A 21435-nucleotide genomic window follows, 5' to 3' on the forward strand; every position below is an offset into this window, starting at 1 on the left:
AGATATACAGCTATGAGGCTACAGTAAAGCTGTGTCTGGGCGCAAGAAACGTTCTGCTATTTTTCTGGAATTCTACACAAAAGGTAGATTTTTCACGGTACTGCCAAGACACAATTACATTCGTAGAATGTCTCCTGTTAGACAGCAAATCTTCACGTTTGAGTTCAGGTCCACTTTGAAGAACAATGCTGGCTAACAAGTGATACTAATCAGAAAGCTTCATGGCCAACCAGTGCTGCTGAGCTAAATTCAGAAATTTTGCTCAATTTTCCTGAGTTCTGTGTAATGCCCAGCTAGGTCTAACGTGGCTCATTAAAAGGGTTGCTGGCAAGTGTTCTTCATGAAGTGTGTGCCTCTCTTTTTTTTTTCATCTCTTTTTGTTTCCTCTATCTCCAGTCACATTTAAACTCAAAGGTTTAAAATGTATTGGTGGCTGACAGAAAGCACCTGGTACCAATTTTTTTTTTTTTTAGATCAGTTTGCAAGGAGCCTACGATCGGTGTGTTTGAAAATTCCACTCCTGGACATGGAGGTGCCCTGTGTGGCCACATGACCATCACACCTATATGAGTTTGTTGGACATCCCCTTCCAAAACCATGGTCATTAATATGGAGCCGCCCCAACCACCCTCCTTGTAGTTCCAACAGCCTCCACATTTCTGGAAAGGCTTTCCACAAGATTTTGGAGTGTGTCTGTAGGAATTTCGGTTCTTTCACCCAAAAGAGAATTTGTGAGGCCATGTAGTCATATTGGATAAGAAGACCTTACTAACGCTTGATATTTCAACCTATCCCAATGGTGCTCAGTACGGTTGATCTCAGATATTGATGTTGGAGAAGACCTGGTTGACACTTGCGTTCCAATTCATCCCAAAGATGCTCAGTGAGGTTAAGGTCAGGGCTCTTGAGTGGAAGAACTTGAGTGGCCTACACAAACTGGTCATACCATGTCTTTATGGAGCTGGCTCTGTACACCGGGGCACAGTCATGCTCTAGCAGAAAAGGGCCTTCACCAAACTGCTATCACAAGCTTGTAAACGCACAATTGTCTAAATGACTTCCCAGGGTGCAGTATTACCAGTTCCCTTCACTAGAAACATCTGAACTCAATCCTTTGGAGGGGGATCTTCATATCTTTTGGCATAGAGTAGGTTTGATGGTCAGGTGGCCATATGGTCTATAAGATTGGCGGTATTAGCTCCGCAGTCCATTCATTGAATGCTATGAACAGGGGCGGACTGACCATTTGGAAACTCAGGCACTGCCCGAGGGCCCGGGGTCAGTAGGGGGCCCCATGAGATGCCCCTGGTACCTTTTTCATAGGCTTTTTTGAGTTTAGGCAAGGACACAGGGGCCCCATGATCCCCTATTGCCCGGGGGCCCCATGAGTTGTCAGTCCGCCCCTGGCTATGAATATGATTGTGCCCTACGCTGCCCAGATAATTATGCTTTTATGCATTCATTTTACTACTTTGAAAAATAAGTCACAAGACAACTAGGCCTTCTCAGTCAGGGACAGTTAGTAATGTTCTTCAGTGGCAACGAGATTTGAATAATTACTTGTTTATTGATAACATTCATTGTTTCGGTTTTGGAATGGTTTGGCTCCGACAGGGTTCTTTTGTTGTTTGTGTCCCATTTGGGACATTTATTCTTCACTTTCTGCCGCAACACACAAGTATTAAAGTAGAACTATAAGCAAAACTTTTTTTTTCATTTTGGATAGAGTAAGGGAGGGTTATGACCCCCGTCAGATTTTTTTTTTTTCTGCCATCTGTATCCCATTTCAGAGATTTCCCTTCACTTCCTGTCCCATAGCCAAACAGGAAGTAAGAGGAAATCCCTGCAAATTCAGGGAATCCCTTGGGGACCACCAGGTCATCAGAACTAGTAAAACACAGCAAACTCTGTACTCCCGCGCTTCGGGATGGACTCGGCTAGGGTTGTGGTAACATCACAGATATCCTGGAAAATGCACTCAACAGACCGGGGTAGTCCAATGCCACTGGATACAAAGAAAAGCAAGCAGAGGGTGCACCGGCCTAGTGCATTGTCGTAAAAACATTTATTGGAAGGATAAAAGGTAAATATTCTACTCAGAGGCAGACTGACAACTCATGGGGCCCCCGGGCAATAGGAAATCATGGGGCCCCTGTGTCCTTGCCCACACTCAAACCACAGCCAAAAAAGCCTATGAAAGGTACCAGCAGCATCTCATGGGGCCCCCTACTGACCCCGGGCCCTCGGGCAGTGCCCAACTGGTCAGTCCACCCCTGGTCTTACTTCACATGTGTCAAACACAAGGCCCGCAAGCTGAATGTGGCCCCACTGGCCTTTTTTATATGTGCCTTGCACCTTTCCTGCACCTCTGGCCCACCTCTTCTTAGCAGCAGAGAGGAGGACAGAACTCCTCCACCAGATCCTGCACCTCTCCATGCAGCCACAGAGAGGATTCTGCCGCCCCAGCAGTTCCTGCACCTCCCTGTGCAGCGACAGCATCCCCTTGTTTTTGCCTCCTCTGGTAAGGGGGTGCACTGTGATGTAAAGAAGGGTGGGGGACTCTTGACAGGGACGGACTGACAACTCATGGGGCCCCCGGGCAATAGGGGATCATGGGGCCCCTGTGTCTTCACCCACACTCAAACCACACCCGAAAAAGCCTCTGAAAGGTACCAGGGGCATCTCATGGGCCCTCCTACTGACCCTGGGCCCTAGGGCAGTGCCCGAGTGCTCTAATGGTCAGACCGCCCCTGATTGTACTCACAATAGGCAAACAGGTCAAAGGCACATCACACTAAACAGCGAAGTCCAATCCACATAGCATATAAGTCCAAAAAAATGGAACCCTGGACTTCCAACAGGTTAACGCGTTTCAAGGTCTCAACCTCTTCCTTGGACCTATATGCTATGTGGATTGGACACCGCTGTTTAGTGTGATGTGCCTTTGACCTGTTTGCCTATTGTGAGTACAATACGTACCTTTTATCCTTCCAATACATTTTTTACGATAATGCACTAGGCCGGTGCTCCCTCTGTTCTGTTCTGTTTTCTTTGTCACCAGAAGTAGTGTCCCCAGTGAAAGATTTCCCTTTTTTCTACGGACAACCCAAAATGTGGGATTTTCTTTTATTTTCAAAGATAATGGTAAACAGGACAAAGAGGGTGAACTCCTTAACCACCTCCCGTCCGGCCGTTGTATATAAACGGCCAGACGGTGGCACTGCAGGGTCGGGTGGCCGTTTATAAACTGCCTCCCTGCACCCTGCTTGTGCGCGCTCCCTGGGAGCACGCAGCACCGCGATCCGGTGCCCGCTGTATCCTCTGGACACAGTGGAACACCGATTGTCTGTACGAGGTCCCGATCATGTGATCACTGATTGGCCAGTCAGTGATCACATGCAGAGTAGTAAGCAAGATGTCACTTGTGACATCATTGCTTACTACGTGTGAAATCTGTGAATGATCACAGAGGTCACATGGTACAGGGCTTTTCACAACAGCCTTGTACCATGTAACAAGCTGTGACCAATCACAGCTCTCACAGTATTTCTCAATGGCTGCAAGAATGCAGCTAGAGAGAAGGAGAAATTATTGCTTTTACAGCCTTTATGGGTGTAAAAGCAATCAATGTAAAAAAAATCTTCATCACCCCCCACAAGTAGTACAGTGTCACCATGGTTACACTGTACTGCTAGGGTGACAGTATGTAAAAAAAATAAATAATAAATAAAAAAAATGTTTAAAAATTATAATTTTTGGTTCTAAACTAATTTGGGGTTTTTTTTTTTCTAAAAATATAACAGAATAAATGTTGGCCAAGATTTATGATGAAATACTATTTATTTGCAAACATTTATAAGAAAAACACTTTTTTTCAAAATTTTTGGACATTTTAATTTACATAGCAAAAAAAATAAAAATCCCAGTGGTAAATAAATACCACCAAAATAAAGCTTTATCTGTCTCAAAAAAAATGCTAAAAAATTCATATGGGTATAGTGTTGCATGACCGCGCAATTGTCATTCAAAGTGTGATAGTGCTGAAAGCTGAAAATTGGCCTGGACAGGAAGGGGATGAAAGTGTCCGGACTGGAAGTGGTTAATGGAGTCATAGACAGCAATAACAACTGCGAAGGGTTCTAGTCCCATTCAACTCTGTCCAAAACTAAAAAAAAATTTTTGCCTTTAGTTATACTTTAACCACTTTCCGACCGGCCGTTGCATGGAAACGGCCGGACGGTGGCACTGCAGGGTCGGGTGGCTGTTTATAAACGGCCTACCCGCACCCTGCTTGTGAACGCTCCCTGGGAGCGAGCAGCACCGCGATCCGGTGCCCGCTGTGTCCTCCAGACACAGTGAAACACCGATCGTCGGACGGGACCTCTGTACGAGGTCCCGATCATGTGATCACTGATTGGCCAATCAGTGATCGCATGCAAAGTAGTAAGCAAGATGTCACTTGTGACATCATTGCTTACTACGTGTGAAGTCTGTGAATGATCACAGAGGTCACATGGTACAAGGCTATTCACAACAGCCCTGTACCATGTGACAATCTGTGACCAATCACAGCTCACTCAGTACTTCTCAATGAGTGCAAGAATGCACACAGAGAGAAAGAGAAATGATTACTTTTACATCCTATATGGGTGTAAAAGCAATCAGTGTAAAAAAAATCCCCCAACCCCCAACAAGTAGTACAGTGTCACCATGGTGACACTGTACTGCTAGGGTGACAGTATGTAAAAAAAAAAATAAGAATATAAAAAAATAAAAATGTAAAAAAAAATGTTTAAAAATTATAATTTTTGGTTATAAACTAATTTGGATTTTTTTTTTTTACTAAAAAGATAACGGAATAAAGATTTATTGGCAAATTTTGGCAAAGATTTATGATGAAATATTATTTATTTGCAAAATTTTATTAAAAAAAACACTTTTTTTCAAAATTTTTGGACTTTTTTATTTATATAGCAAAAAAAATTAAAATCCCAGCAGTGAAGAAATACCACAAAAATAAAGCTTTATCTGTCTCAAAAAAATGGTAAAAAATTCATATGGGTACAGTGTTGCATGACCGCGCAATTGTCATTCAAAGTGTGATAGCGCTGAAAGCTGAAAATTGCCCTGGTCAGGAAGGGGGTAAAAGTGTCCGGTCTGGAAGTGGTTAAGATCTATGGCCAAAGTAAGTGAATTCACAGGGGCAAGTGTCCTATTTAAACGATTTCCTCTTCATTCCTGATTATTTATTGTTCATCACAATGGTTGTCAGTTTAAACAGAGTGAATCTTCCCTTGTTAATTGCTACAAAGTTACAATCTGAACAGAAAGGAGACTAAAGAAATGCTTCTTCCTGCCTGCAGCAGACTGAAGCCACCATCTCAGCCTAGCCAGCGTTTCCGGAAATGAAGCTCAAGGATCGCTCTTTATTATTAAATAACACAAAATACACATTTTTGGAAAAATCATATTGTCAGGTATTGTGACAAGAAATTTATTCATACATTTTGAAAATTCCACATTAAAAGTTTTAATATTCTACATCACACAGTTGAAGTTTGAAGATCGGGAACACAGCAGCGGGTTAGTGTGAGCCCCTTTTTAACACAAAGGGAACTTCAGCTTAATATTTGTAGGGAGAACACATCTTTGGTTAATACCATCAGCATGGAAGAAGAATCAAGGAACTCCTGGTTGTAATACAGTCCAAAAGTATTTATTCAAACAAAAAAATAAAAGAACATTTTTGGATACATCAGGTTTAATGATGAAATGTGCCTGGGCTGAGGAAATAATCTACATTTGGTAAATTAGAAAAGCCGCTCCGCTCACGGCTTTTTGGCCATTGGGTTGGGTTCAAACATTTGGATTCAACTGTAAGAATGAAAAAGTCTGGTGACTGCCAGCATTAAAAGACAATGGAGGTTACCTCTGACCAGTTGACCTAGTGGATCATCCCTTCAACGCCCAATATTTATTATTCCAAATGTTTCTCATGTTATTTAGAATTCTGGATGTGATTTATATTCCGCATTGATATACAAAGTATAAATACCACTGCAAATTGTAGACTAGGCTTTCAGGGAAGCAATATAAAGTCAAGCTGCAGGCTACATCTATTGGTGTTCAACAAAGTATAATTGTTCTAGGTGGTTCACACACATCACCAGACTTATTTCTGTAGTGTCTGACCTATAAAAAAAAATAGGACTTAAAAGGTATGTCCAGGACTTGCCTACATTTACCCCCAGCCTCTTGCTTTCTCCCTAGCATAGCCATTCTTCATCCAGCGTTCAGTGGAATCTTAGGGTTCTTTCAGAGTTTGCTAGGGATTCCTTTAGCTGTGGCTGAGTGACCTCATATTTGATGTGCCTGCAAAAGTCTAGGGCCAACACATGACCGAGCCAGTAGCATGACCACCAATGTATAGTGCACTCTTCCCACTAACCACCAATGTAAGGAACATTCTTCCCAATGACCCCCAATGTAAGGGACATTCTTCCCACTGACCACCAATGTAAGGAACATTCTTCCCACTGACCATTAATGTAAGGGACATTCTTCCCACTGACCACCAATGTAAGGAACATTCTTCCCACTGATCACCAATGTAAGGGACATTCTTCCCACTGATCACCAATGTAAGGGACATTCTTCCCACTGACCACCAATGTAAGGGACATTCTTCCCACTGATCCCCAATGTAAGGGGCATTCTTCCCACTGACCACCAATGTAAGGAACATTCTTCCCACTGATCACCAATGTAAGGGACATTCTTCCCACTGATCACCAATGTAAGGGACATTCTTCCCACTGATCCCCAATGTAAGGGACATTCTTCCCACTGATCACCAATGTAAGGAGCATTCTTCCCACTGATCACCAATGTAAGGAGCATTCTTCCCACTGACCACCAATGTAAGGGACATTCTTCCCACTGACCACCAATGTAAGGAACATTCTTCCCACTGACCACCAATGTAAGGGACATTCTTCCCACTGACCACCAATGTAAGGGGCATTCTTCCCAATGACCACCAATGTAAGGAACATTCTTCCCACTGATCACCAATGTAAGAGACATTCTTCCCACTGATCACCAATGTAAGGGACATTCTTCCCACTGACCACCAATGTAAGGAACATTCTTCCCACTGATCACCAATGTAAGGAACATTCTTCCCACTGATCACCAATGTAAGGAACATTCTTCCCACTGATCACCAATGTAAGGGACATTCTTCCCACTGATCACCAATGTAAGGGACATTCTTCCCACTGATCCCCAATGTAAGGGACATTCTTCCCACTGATCACCAATGTAAGGAGCATTCTTCCCACTGATCACCAATGTAAGGAGCATTCTTCCCACTGACCACCAATGTAAGGGACATTCTTCCCACTGACCACCAATGTAAGGAACATTCTTCCCACTGACCACCAATGTAAGGGACATTCTTCCCACTGACCACCAATGTAAGGGGCATTCTTCCCAATGACCACCAATGTAAGGAACATTCTTTCCACTGATCACCAATGTAAGAGACATTCTTCCCACTGATCACCAATGTAAGGGACATTCTTCCCACTGACCACCAATGTAAGGAACATTCTTCCCACTGATCACCAATGTAAGGAACATTCTTCCCACTGATCACCAATGTGAGGAGCATTCTTCCCACTGACCACCAATGTGAGGGGCATTCTTCCCACTGATCACCAATGTAAGGGACATTCTTCCCACTGACCACCAATGTAAGCGACATTCTTCCCACTGACCACCAATGTAAGGGGCATTCTTCCCACTGATCCCCAATGTAAGGGACATTCTTCCCACTGACCACCAATGTAAGGAACATTCTTCCCACTGACCACCAATGTAAGGGACATTCTTCCCACTGACCCCCAATGTAAGGGACATTCTTACTACTGATCACCAATGTAGGGACATTCTTCTCACTGACCACCAACATAAGGGGCATTTTTCCCACTGACCACCAATGTAAGGGACATTCTTCCCAATGACCACCAATGTAAGGAACATTCTTCCCAATGACCACCAGTATAACGTGCAATTTTCCCACTGACCACCAATGTAAGGAGCATTCTTCCGACTGATCACTAATATAAGGAGCATTCTTCCCACTGACCTCCAATGTAAGGGGGAACCATGATGAATTGGTTTAACCAGAGCCGGACTGACCATTCGAGCACTCGGGCACTGCCCGAGGGCCCGGGGCCAGTAGATGGCCCCATGAAATGCCCCTGGTACCTTTTTTATAGGCTTTTTTGAGTGGGGGCAAGGACACAGGGGCCCCATGATCCCCTATTACCCGGGGGCCCCATGAGTTGTCAGTCCGCCCCTGGGTTTAACTAGGCATTCTTTAGGACCTGAACAGTATTTTAGGGGCTCCTCTGGGGGTAAGTTTGAGAAAGCCCCCTCTAATGTATGTCTCAACATTCTCTTTAAGCTCAGTTCCTTTTGAGGTAGGCACCAGAACTACATCTCGCAAGAGCCCTTTCCCTACACATATTATGTGGGCAAGTTCTTAGGCGTTTGGGGGATGTGAACAACCTTGAACAATAAAGCTCTTTTTTAGTACCAGCAGATGTGCAGTGTGGCTTGCCTTTGCATGGCAACCTGGAGATAGGATATTGGACGAGCCCCAGCGAAGCCCTCGAACCCATGGCTGCAATTCCTTTCTAGTCCTTTCTGTATAAAAAGAAAAGTGTATTTGAACAGGAACTTTGTTTATGTTATATATCAAGAAAGTTTGAATTCCCATGTTGGTTTTCCAATGTACAATAAAAGAGCAATGTGTTTTGTAGAAAGGTCGGTTTAGTATCAGATCATTCCATTTCAATTCATTTCCACTGAGAACAGGGCTAACGGATGAAACCTTTGTCATAAAAAAAAAGAAGATCAATAACCTTTAAAAAATAATAATAAATGAATAATAGAACTGACAACATCAATACAACTGCCATATGACAAATGAAATGTTCCTATCGAATACAGCTGACAATAAAATGCATGCTCCCAACCTGGAACACCCCAAACAAAGGCGCTTTTATACCAGGTTCTCTGCGCTTCGTTGTGGGAGCTCCGGAAGAATCTCAGTAAGTTCTGAGCTCTCAGCATGTGGAGTCTCCCGCCTTTTTCCAGCCTCAAATGCTTGTTGATGATATACCCTGTTGGCCGACAGACACATGAGGGCGTTAATCTGAAAGAAAAGGGAGACCGGTGTCTGCCTTTGGGTTCAAAAATTCCTAACAAAACGCTTTTTTTTTTTATGTTCATTTTAATGGTGCCTAAACTGGAGGTCCTGGAAGAAACACTTAAAGCCCAACTCCAAATATTTTTTAAAAAATGTCCCCTTTCCTTTTTTTTTTGTTTTAGAAAAAGTCCAAAAGCAATACTCACCCTCTCCACACTCCAGGACTGCACTCTTCGTCCTCCTCCAAACCCAGCCACTGGTCCTCTCACCGGTTGAATGACCCACCATAATTCAATCCAATTCCTGTTCCTGTACAGCAGGGCATCAAGAACCAAACCCCTGGGAGCGTGGCTTCTAGCTGCCCTGGACTCACAAGAGACTGATGCAAAGAATGGTGCCAACATCTTTACGAGACACCATTCTCCACTCCGTTCCGGAGGTCAGAAAAAAAAGTCTTATCTGTTTAAAACTCTTTATAAAATGCAATTTAAAGGCATAAATACTGTACAGGGACATGATTAAAACTGAATTCCTGTTCCTGTACAGCAGGGCATCAAGAACCAAACCCCTGGGAGCGTGGCTTCTAGCTGCCCTGGACTCACAAGAGACTGATGCAAAGAATGGTGCCAACATCTTTACGAGACACCATTCTCCACTCCGTTCCGGAGGTCAGAAAAAAAAAGTCTTATCTGTTTAAAACTCTTTATAAAGTGCAATTTAAAGGCATAAATACTGTACGGGGACATGATTAAAAATTAATTGGTAAATGAACTGAAAACCAATTAATCTATTCCGGAGGTCAGAAAAAAGTCAAAGAAAGTCTTATCTGTTCAAAACTCTTTATAAAGTGCTCTTTAAAGGCATAAATACTGTACAGGGACATGATTAAAAATTAATTCGTAAATGCATTGAAAACCAATTAATCCGTTCTGGAGGTCAAAAAAAAGTAAAAAAAATCTTATCTGTTTAAAAAAAAATTTGGAAATGCATTAAAAACCAATTAATCTGTTCCGGAGGTCAGAAAAAAGTCTTATCTGTTTAAAACTCTTTATAAAGTGCACTTTAAAGGCATAAATACTGTACAGGGACATGATTTTAAAAAAATTTGAAAATGCATTAAAAACCAATTAATCCATTCCGGAGGTCAGAAAAAAGTAAAAAAAAAATCTTATCTGTTTAAAAAAAAATTTGTAAATGTATTAAAAACCAATTAATCTGTTCCAGAGGTCAGAAAAAAGTCTTATCTGTTTAAAACTCTTTATAAAGTGCACTTTAAAGGCATAAATACTGTACAGGGACATAATTTAAAAAAAAATTTGTAAATGCATTAAAAACCAATTCATCTGTTCCGGAGGTCAGAAAAAAAGTCTTATCTGTTTAAAAAAAATTTTTAAATGCATTAAAAACCAATTAATCCGTTCCGGAGGTCAGAAAAAAAGTCTTATCTGTTTAAAACTCTTTATAAAGTGCACTTTAAAGGCATAAATGCTGTACAGGGAGATGATTAAAAATTAGTTGGTAAATGCATTGAAAGCCAATTAATCCATTCCGGAGGTCAGAAAAAAGTCATAAAAATCTTATCTGTTTAAAAAAAAATTTGTAAATGCATTAAAAACCAATTCATCCGTTCCAGAGGTCAGAAAAAAAGTCTTATCTGTTTAAAACTCTTTATAAAGTGCACTGTAAAGGCATAAATACTGTACAGGGACATGATTAAAAAAAAACTCGTAAATGCATTGAAAACCAATTAATCCGTTCGTATTGGGAAAAAAGTAAACCGAGTAAAAAGTAAAGAGTAAATCGAGGTACGCCTGTATGTTCCCTACAAGTCCATGTGAATGCAGCATGCCTGTGCTGCCACATCCCTCTCCCAGTCTGAGTGTTGCTGTGCAGGGATTGCAGTAGACCATTACTGAGTCAAATTCATGTAGCAATTAAAAACAGATTTACTTTTTTATTTATTTATTTAATTAATTAATTAATTAATTAAATAACTTAATTCCTTGTGATTTTAGTATCTGTCTGGAATTCAGCTGTCTATGCACAATGTCTTCCAGCTTTTGATGCATATTTGGAACATACCTCCCTAGTGCAGGTCAGCAAAATCTCAACTGACCCATAAACAATAGTTTAAACCAGCAATGGGCAAACTACGGCCCGCGGGCCGTATACGGCCCGGCAGACCTTTTAATCCGGCCCGCGAAGCGTGGCAAACATCGGCTGTCAGAATGTGTGTAGGCGGGGCAGCGTGAGGAACGTGAGGGGAGCTAGGCTCCTCTCACAGTCCGCCCTGAAGACCGGAACGGCGCGGGAACACGGCGAGAGGAACGCGCGGAGCAAAGGTAAGTGAATTGACACAGGGGGGACTTGGCTTACTACTTGGGGGGGAATAGTACTGTGGGGGATGAAATACTATATGAGGGATGAATTAATATGGGGAATGAATTACTATATGGGGGATGAATTACTATGGGGGATGAATTACTATATGGGGGATGAATTACTATATGGGGGATGAATTACTATGGGGGATGAATTACTATATGGGGGATGAATTACTATGGGGGATGAATTACTATATGGGGGATGAATTAATATGGGGAATGAATTACTATATGGGGGATGAATTACTATGGGGGATGAATTACTATATGGGGGATGAATTACTATGGGGGATGAATTACTATATGGGGGATGAATTACTATGGGGGATTAATTACTATGGGGGATGAATTACTATATGGGGGATGAATTACTATAGGGGGGATGAATTACTATATGGGGGATGAATTACTATGGGGGATTAATTACTATGGGGGATGAATTACTATAGGGGGGATGAATTACTATGGGGGATGAATTACTATATGGGGGATGAATTACTATGGGGGATGAATTACTATATGGGGGATTAATTACTATGCTTACTATGGGGGAATATTACTATACTTACTATGGATGACACATACACATCATTCATCTACTCTTGGTCCGGCCCCCGGGTCCAAGATATGAACCGATTGCGGCCCTCAAGTCAAAAAGTTTGCCCACCCCTGGTTTAAACCTGTTGGAGATACAACAGCATGTACTATATAGTATTGTGTGTTAATATCACTTGACCAGTAGATGGCACTGTACACTAAGGTTACTAGTTGTGCATATGTGTAAAACTTGTTGGTTCTCTCTCTTCCTATTCTTCTCTTCCTCTCTTCAAAACCAAGATGTCTGCTGAAATGTGTTGTATGTTTGCAACTTAAGCCACACAAGTAAAACATTGTTCTGCCTCATCACAAGCTACCAGTGTCTTCTCTAACACATAATCAACAAAACCTGTTACTGTATTATCACCCCAAGAATCCCCGGCACAGCAGAAATCAGATAAGGAGTGGTAAGGTATCAACCATTGTGTCATACAATACCGCCAGCATGACGTGTTTCAGGCAGTGGGAGCTGAATCGTTGTTCGCTCGCAGGACAAGAGCACAAGCAGGATCTCAGAAGTAGGATTCGGCTTCTTCATAGTCTACTGAACATGCAGGCTTGTCAGGTGTGTGTTTCAGGAGGGTGAACTGAACAGAATTGCATACCTAAGAATCTAAATTTTTGAATATTTTTAGCCCTTTGTCTGGAGCTATGCTTCAACCAGGGCTTGAATGTGTCCATAGAGCTGTGAAATCAGCAAAGCACACACTCCTTGCTGTTTGGAGAACTCTAGCTATGATAGGGGCGGACTGACCATTCGAGCACTCGGGCACTGCCCGAGGGCCCGGGGTCAGTAGGGGGCGCAATTAGATGCCCCTGGTACCTTTCATTGGCTTTTTCATAGGCTTTTTTGGGCGTGGGCGAGGACTCAGGGGCACCATGAGTTGTCAGTCCGCCCCTGAGCTATGACCCAGCATGGGACAAGATAGACCCCTGTACAGGGCCAAGTCTAGGGAGGTGCTGGGGTGGGCTGTGCCCCTCCATATTATAGCCGTGCTGTCTGAGAGTTCATCCACTGATCCATTAGCCAGTCTTATGCAGACATTTGATATAAGGAGGCACTCTGATGGGGACAATCCATGTAATGGGGCACGGTGATGGGGGAACTATGATGGGGATAACTGATCATATATAAGGGGCACTCTGATGGTGACAATTGATGTAAGGGGGAACTATGGTGGGAACCCTAATGTAAGGGGGCACTCTGTTGGGGACCTTGGTGTAAAGGGGGCACTTTGTTGGGGACCCTGATGTAAAGGGGGCACTCTAAAGAGGACCCTGATTTAAAGGGACACTCTGATGGGGACTCTGATGTAATGGGGCACTCTGATGGGGACCTTGATGTAAGGAGGCACTCTGATGAGGACCCTGATTTAAAGGGACACTCTGATGGGGACTCTGATGTAAGAAGGCACTCTGTTGGGGGCTCTGATGTAATGGGGCACTCTGATGGGGACCCTGATGTAAGGGGGCACTCTGATGGGGACCCTGATTTAAAGGGACACTCTGATGGGGACTCTGATGTAAGAAGGCACTCTGTTGGGGGCTCTGATGTAATGGGGCACTCTGATGGGGACCTTGATGAAAGGAAGCACTCTGATGGGGGATACCTGATGTACGGAGGCACTCTGTTGGGGAACCTGATGTAAGGGGGCACTCTGATGGGGACCCTGATGTAAGGAGGCACTCTGATGGGGACCCTGATGTAAGGAGGCACTCTGTTGGGGACCCTGATGTAAGGAGGCACTCTGTTGGGGACACTGATGTAAGGGGGCACTCTGTTGGGGACATTGATGTAAGGAGGCACTCTGTTGGGGACATTGATGTAAGGGGGCACTCTGTTGGGGACCCTGATGTGAGGAGGCACTCTGTTGGGGACCCTGATGTAATGGGGCACTCTGATGGGGACCCTGATGTAAGGAGGCACTCTGTTGGGGACCCTGATGTAATGGGGCACTCTGATGGGGACCCTGATGTAATGGGGCACTCTGATGGGGACCCTGATGTAAGGAGGCACTCTGTTGGGGACCCTGATGTAAGGAGGCACTATGTTGGGGACCCTGATGTAAGGAGGCACTCTGATGGGGACCCTGATGTAATGGGGCACTCTGATGGGGACCCTGATGTAATGGGGCACTCTGATGGGGACCCTGATGTAAGGAGGCACTCTGATGGGGACCCTGATGTAATGGGGCACTCTGTTGGGTACTCTGATGTAAGGGGGCACTCTGATGGGGACCCTGATGTAATGGGGCACTCTGTTGGGTACTCTGATGTAATGGGGCATTCTGATGGGGACCCTGTTGCAAAGTGGGTCTCTAATAGGGACATCTGCTATAAGGGGCACAGGCCCTAATCTAATGACAGACTAATTTTTTTTTTTACTGCACCCCCAGATCATATAGGCCAGATCTGGCTCTGATCCTGCAGAGAGACCACTGCTTCCATACAAATTCCTTCTCTACAGCATGTTGAACAAATCTTAACATTTTATGTTACTGTCAGAGGGGAAAAAAACATAAAAACAACAATAACATATAATATGTTTTCTTGTACCGTCTAGTTATATCTTGAATATAAAGCCAGACCTCAGCTGGGCTTCAATTCATATTTTCCTGGTCTAACTCATTTGTGATTCCCTACTAACTGTACATTCTCTGCCTGAATCTTCATGTCATTTATTAATTGTAACATTGTAATAAATTCACCCATAGAGACACAGCTAAAATAACCATGAAAAAATTTAATATTGTTTTTAAAACTTTTACATTTCACAATTAGCGATTCACAGCAAGCAAAACCATAAATCAAATAATAAAAGCGGAAAAAAATAAAATGCCTGACACAAATTCCTGATGGACCGAGACCTTTGGATTTGTGTCGGGTGGTATGTGTATATAGATTTATGCATTATACTTACACATACAGATAAGCTCACATTTGGGTTGAGCACCATTTGGAAGCCCCTAGTGAGGACATTTAACTGTCGGATGTTATCAATGCATTTTATACGACACATTAGATTCTGCCAATCTACTGATTATAGAAGAAGGCAGTTTGGTTTTTCTATTAGTTGATGCTGTTATGTACTAGACTTGATGATGCCTATTACAGTTATTATACATTTTGAGGTCCACTATGGGGAATACATTGCATAACAGTTTAAATGCCTTCCCTAAACACAAGGATATAACAAGCTCATGTATTGCAAGCCGGTTAGTGGAAGGGGAATTAATAGTGTAGGGCTCATCTCCGATATGGAGAGTCCTAGTCCCAAGTCTGTCCCCTGTATTTTATGTCTAGATTATGCTAGGAGTACCTACCTCTCTGTCTGCCCAATGTGTCCGCTGTATTAGTCTACAGAATTATAAAAAGGAGACCTCTGGAAGTAGTTAAAGCTGAACTCCAGGATCATTCTTCTCCCAAACTTTCCTTAATGAAATGCATTTCATATACTGTCCATCAAAGTGAATGGGCATCCATGGGCCACTCATAGACCAGAGGATCCACCAACTCTAGTTAGAAATGTCTTCTGAAAGGCACAAGGTGGGGGCTATTCCATGACCGGTTGCCCTGCTTAAGGTCAGAGAACAATGGTGACTGGTCAACCGTGCCACCTCTGCAATAAGGGTGGATGAATTCATCTACAAGCTAGGCAACACTGAGAAGACTAAAGAAGGGTTGAGGTCAACAAGGAGAAGATTTAAGAAGGGTTGAAGTCAACAAGGAGATGGCCATAGAGAACTAATCGAAAATTAATGTTGACTGGAGTTCAGCTTTAAAGATGTTATACTAGATAGATTAAAGAAGGGTAGAGGTGAACAAAGAAAAGATTTAAGAAGGGTTGAGGTCAACAAGGAGAAGATTTAAGAAGGGTTGAAGTCAACAAGGAGATGACCATAGAGAACTAATAGAAAATTAATGTTGACTGGAGTTCAGCTTTAAAGATGTTATACCAGATAGATTAAAGAAGGGTTGAGGTGAACAAAGAAAAGATTTAAGAAGGGTTGAAGTCAACAAGGAGATGACCATAGAGAACTAAAAGAAAATTAATGTTCACGGGAGTCCAGCTTTAAAGATGTTATACCAGATAGACTAAAGAAGGGTTGAGGTCAACAAAGAAAAGATTTAAGAAGGGTTGAAGTCAACAAGGAGATGACCATAGAGAACTAAAAGAAAATTAATGTTCACGGGAGTCCAGCTTTAAAGATGTTATACCAGATAGACTAAAGAAGGGTTGAGGTCAACAAAGAAAAGATTTAAGAAGGGTTGAAGTCAACAAGGAGATGGCCATAGAGAACTAATAGAAAATGAATGTTGACGGGAGTCCAGCTTTAAAGATGTTATACCAGATAGACTAAAGAAGGGTTGAGGTCAACAAGGAGAAGATTTAAGAAGGGTTGAAGTCAACAAGGAGATGGCCATAGAGAACTAATAGAAAATTAATGTTCACGGGAGTTCAGCTTTAAAGATGTTATACCAGATAGATTAAAGAAGGGTTGAGGTCAACAAGGAGAAGATTAAAGAAGGGTTGAAGTCAACAAGGAGATGGCCATAGAGATCTAATAGAAAATGAAAGTTGACAGGAATCCAGATTTAAAGGTGTTATACCAGATATAGAGAAGGCCTGCTCACGTAAAAAATAAAAAGTATCATAATTTTAATCTGAGCAGTAGCATTATTATCTGGACCATTTACATTCATTCCTTCAAATATTGGCTATGCTGATTTAATTTATGACATATGCGTTGCTTTTCTCTAATTTTTTAAAACTGGAATTTACATTAAATAATTCTATATATGGATTGCTCAGTCTAATTTAGACCAAAAACTGTGCAAAATGATATTTTAAAATGTATTTATAAAAATGTAAGAAATATAATTTAGGCCATTTAGGTTGTTACGATGTAGAGTTCCAAAATTTTCTTGTATTTGTTACCTATCAGACCATAATGGATAGGAGAGTATCTTTTCATTGGGTTACTGAATATGTTGGGGTGCAAACTTTCAAAAACACTTGGTTTTTTTCTTTAGGTATGACTTAATGAAAATGAAATTTGGCTCCCCCAATATATTCATACAGCAAGTGGAAGGTATCTCCTACATTTTTTTTTCATACCACTATGGCTAATGCACCTTGATACTCTCCATATTTAGGGGGCGATTAGTATCCTAGGACTTTATGGCATTCAGAAAACAGTATAATTTTTCTTTAGGCATTTGTTTCATATCCCTCCCCTGTGATGGAAAAGTATATGAATATACTTGGTTATACCATTTATCATAAAAATATTCTACTAAGTGCGCCTTAGGAAAACCATGAATGGGGGTTATTGGAAAAGTAAAATGCAAGGTCTTCTTTATCTAAGAGCCCCTCCCCCCAACCACCAAATAGAAATCATTAAAGTAAAATCAAAATGAATCAAATGCATAAATCAGATGCTGGTTGCTTTCTGAAGGCGCCGGTGATGCCAGTAGGCAAAGTTGGGTAGTTGGAATCTCATGAGAATTCTCCCCATCACCATTGAGTAGCACGTTCTCATAGGATTTCAAGAACCCAAATTTACCAGGAGGTAGCATTGAGGAACAGTGACATCATCAGTGTGTTCAGGATGCAGCCAGAAGCTGGAGCCCAAGGTAAGTACTTTTTTCTTTAAATATATATTTTTTAAAGATTTTTTTTGTAGTCTTTTTAAAATTGGGGGGTATTACTATGCCAAGTTTGTTTTATATAAATTCTGAATTTAGAGAAACACGTAGGCTATCATTGCTGACTTTCTTCTGAAATGCCGGTTGCCTGACTTTCTATGTCAATGACACCTGGAACAAGTCAGTGAATGTCATTAACTGCATACTTGATCCAGGTTAGTAAATACTGAAGCCTGTATGACATTCAGGCAACTAGCAATTTTAGAATGAGGTCAACAGTGAAAACTTGAAAGGTTCTCCAACCAGACATTCAGGCAACTAGCAGTTTTAGAATGAGGTCAACAGTGAAAACCCAAAAGGTTCTCATACCAGACATTCAGGCAACTAGCAATTTTAAAATGAGGTCAACAGTGAAAACTCGAAAAGTTCTCCAACCAGACATTCAGGCAACTAGCAGTTTTAGAATGAGGTCAACAGTGAAAACTCGAAAAGTTCTCCAACCAGACTAGCAGTTTTAGAATGAGGTCAACAGTGAAAACCCAAAAGGTTCTCATTCAGGCAACTAGCAGTTTTAGAATGAGGTCAACAGTGAAAACCCAAAGGTTCTCCAACCAGACATTCAGGCAACTAGCAGTTTTAGGATGAGGTCAACAGTGAAAACCCAAAAGGTTCTCATTCAGGCAACTAGCAGTTTTAGAATGAGGTCAACAGTGAAAACTCGAAAAGTTTTCCAACCAGACATTCAGGCAACTAGCACTTTTAGAATGAGGTCAACAGTGAAAACCCAAGGCGTTATCCAACCAGATGGTTTCTACAAGACTATAAAGCTTAGTATTCCCATTAGTTTTGCACCATTAGGGTCCCTCTCTCTATAGCATGCTGGCAGGGGACAAGCTTTTATACTCAAGCTGTAGCTACAAAAGGACTTTACACACCTGGAATGCATGTAATTGATTTAAACTGAACATCCAGTTGGGCTTTAAGAGCATTACAAAATAGGAAGAACTTTTCCAATTATATTTCATTTGAAATTAATATTTTTTTCTTAAGATATTGTAGAGAAACTAGCTGTATACAAGCAAAAAGCAGAAGGGTTAGAATAGTAAAGGTTAAATGCAACAATGGGTTGGAGCTATAGCAATCTACAATGTAGTCCAAGCCTAGGACAAAAAGGGGGCTTTAAGCATTTCTCATGAATCTTTGATTGAAAATGGTCAGTAGAAAGCACAGGCTAGGCTAAAGGGGCGGTTGTCCGATTCATTTTGGGAAGCGGTCCTAAAAATATCTTAAATGTTGTTGGAGTTCGAAGTTGTTTTTGATATTGCGAAATGAAATAAGATTTAGAAGTATTTTGCTTGGGTAGCTAAGGGTCTTTTTAAAATGAAGGGTTCTTGTAGACTATTCTAAAGAGTATGTGAACTAATAATGATTATTATGGAAGATTAGCTATTAAGATGACCCATTCAAGTGTTGTAATATATATGTTTCAGTAAATATAATACATGTATTGCTTGACATGCTCGTATCAACACCTGAACCTGGAACAAGAAACACTTAGCTTCTGTATATCATAGACTTTTAGGCACATTTCTTAAATAAATAAATACTTGGAAGTCAACTCTACCAACTTTTACCCATTACATCCTAATCTACAACAAGCAAAATTGTGTCCATTGCTTCAGTGAGTCGAAAAAACATCAATACAGCGCTTCACGGTAGAGGTGGAATTTATCTACGTCGTTAGGACGTTGGAAGCTGGATACAAAGGGCAGACCAGCTATGAAAACCGCTATCCATATTATTATGAGTCCATTAAAAAGACAGGAATTAAAAAGAAGATATTATGAACATAATATGACGACAGTTTTTTTTTTTTACTTTAGTCCCCAGCTTGGAGTTTAAAACTTTGAACGGCCGGCCTGGCCAGTAACTCGAAGCACAGCATAGTTGAAAGCTGCCCCTATCATATAAGTGAGCTGCAAAGGAACATACAGAAGAGAGAACACACAATGTGTAAGCAGCAATGTTTTGTCTGTTATATAATATATAATATATCCTGTCTTACAATATTGTATAATCGTCTTGAGAAAGGCGGGCCATGCCCCATGCCGAAGCGTTGACATTGATTAAACCACATTGGAACATTCCACCTGTTGTAGGCCCCCGTTGAGAGCACCTACTGCCTGCTGACTTACAATATTGATACAATGCTTCAAAAATAATATAAAGGTGGTTCAGCGAGCGCTAAAATAATGAGAACATAAGCAGCTGATACACTAATGGAAACCGTATAACCTCTCTAGTATATACAATATGAAAAAGTGCAGCGCTAATAAACAATGTGTCTGTACTATATCAGAGGCTGGCCACACCCTCAAATAGACAGTATGGAGTCCAAAGGAACGATGTCCAGTAATAATGACAAATGGATGAAATGGTGACTTTGTTACTCCCAGTGAGGCACTCGTCAGAACCATGCAGGAAATATAAGAAATGCACACTCACCAGATGCGCAATAATAAGAGCCAGAGGTCCCCTGTTATCCTGTGGAAGGTGCAGCTCACACTGGACAGGCTTTCCCACAATATTGGCGCCTTTAGAGATCTTCTCTACTGGTGGAAGCTGGCTGTAGTTTTGCAATCAGCTGCGGACACCAAGATCTGTGCTCTGGATCCTGCTTGTATCAGTGTGAGAAGGACTGTCATCTGACACTGATACAAGCAGGATCCTGAGCACAGATCTTGGTGTCCACAGCTGATTGCAAAACTACAGCCAGCTTCCACCAGTAGAGAAGATCTCTAAAGGCGCCAATATTGTGGGAAAGCCTGTCCAGTGTGAGCTGCACCTTCCACAGGATAAGAGGGGACCTCTGGCTCTTATTATTGCGCTTACTTATTGCGCATCTGGTGAGTGCGCATTTCTTATATTTCTTGCACGGTTCTGACGAGTGCCTCACTGGGAGTAACAAAGTCACCATTTCATCCATTTGTCATTATTACTGGACATTGTTCCTTTGGACTCCATACTGTCTATTTGAGGGTGTGGCCAGCCTCTGATATAGTACAGACACATTGTTTATTAGCGATGCACTTTTTCATATTGTAATGCTTCAAAAATGAATGGCATCATTGCTTGCACCTTCATTTATTTCAACCCCTCTTGGTGGACCTTGAACTGGGTTTTTTTTTTTTTGCCAGGGACGATAGATCCCAATCACATGATCACTGTGATTGGTTGTCACAGTGGTCAAAGATTGGGAACACCAATCATAAACAAAGACCAAGGCACACGCTCCCTGCTGCTGTACATATGCATTACAAAGCCAGCAAGAGGTTAAGGAATAACTGTGACCAGGCTATGGACTTTTAAATATTTACATATTCATATTAAGCAATATATTATTATTATTATACAGTATTTATATAGCGCCAAAAGGTTTGCTCAGCGCTGTACATTATAGTGGGGGCCAGAACATGAGACAATACAGTAACAATACAATACACGAGGGGTTCGAGGGCCCATATATAGTCTTCAAAACAAGCCCTTGCTGACCACTGTAGTCACATAGGAAAGATGTAGGACAGG

The 21435-nt window shown here is 41.8% G+C and overlaps 1 protein-coding gene across 2 annotated transcripts in view; it reads right to left on the minus strand.

Moving 5' to 3' along the window:
- Window positions 1-5453: 5453 nt before the first annotated feature.
- PLP1 (proteolipid protein 1) overlaps window positions 5454-21435 on the minus strand; it is a 65992-nt gene continuing 50010 nt past the window's right edge. Inside the window, exon 7 of one of the 2 annotated variants that reach the window (XM_089663685.1) lies at window positions 5454-9226. In XM_089663685.1, the coding sequence (XP_089519811.1) occupies window positions 9074-9226 (153 nt within the window). In that variant the 3' untranslated portion in view covers window positions 5454-9073. Of the gene's footprint in view, window positions 9227-14924; window positions 19827-21435 lie in introns of those variants that run through there. The other variant, XM_089663686.1, reaches the window with a different exon arrangement.

This window comes from Staurois parvus, unplaced genomic scaffold (assembly GCF_062004578.1).
Source record: "Staurois parvus isolate SC_StPar_1 unplaced genomic scaffold, SC_StPar_1.0 ptg001748l, whole genome shotgun sequence".
NCBI classification, from domain to species: Eukaryota; Metazoa; Chordata; class Amphibia; order Anura; family Ranidae; genus Staurois; species Staurois parvus.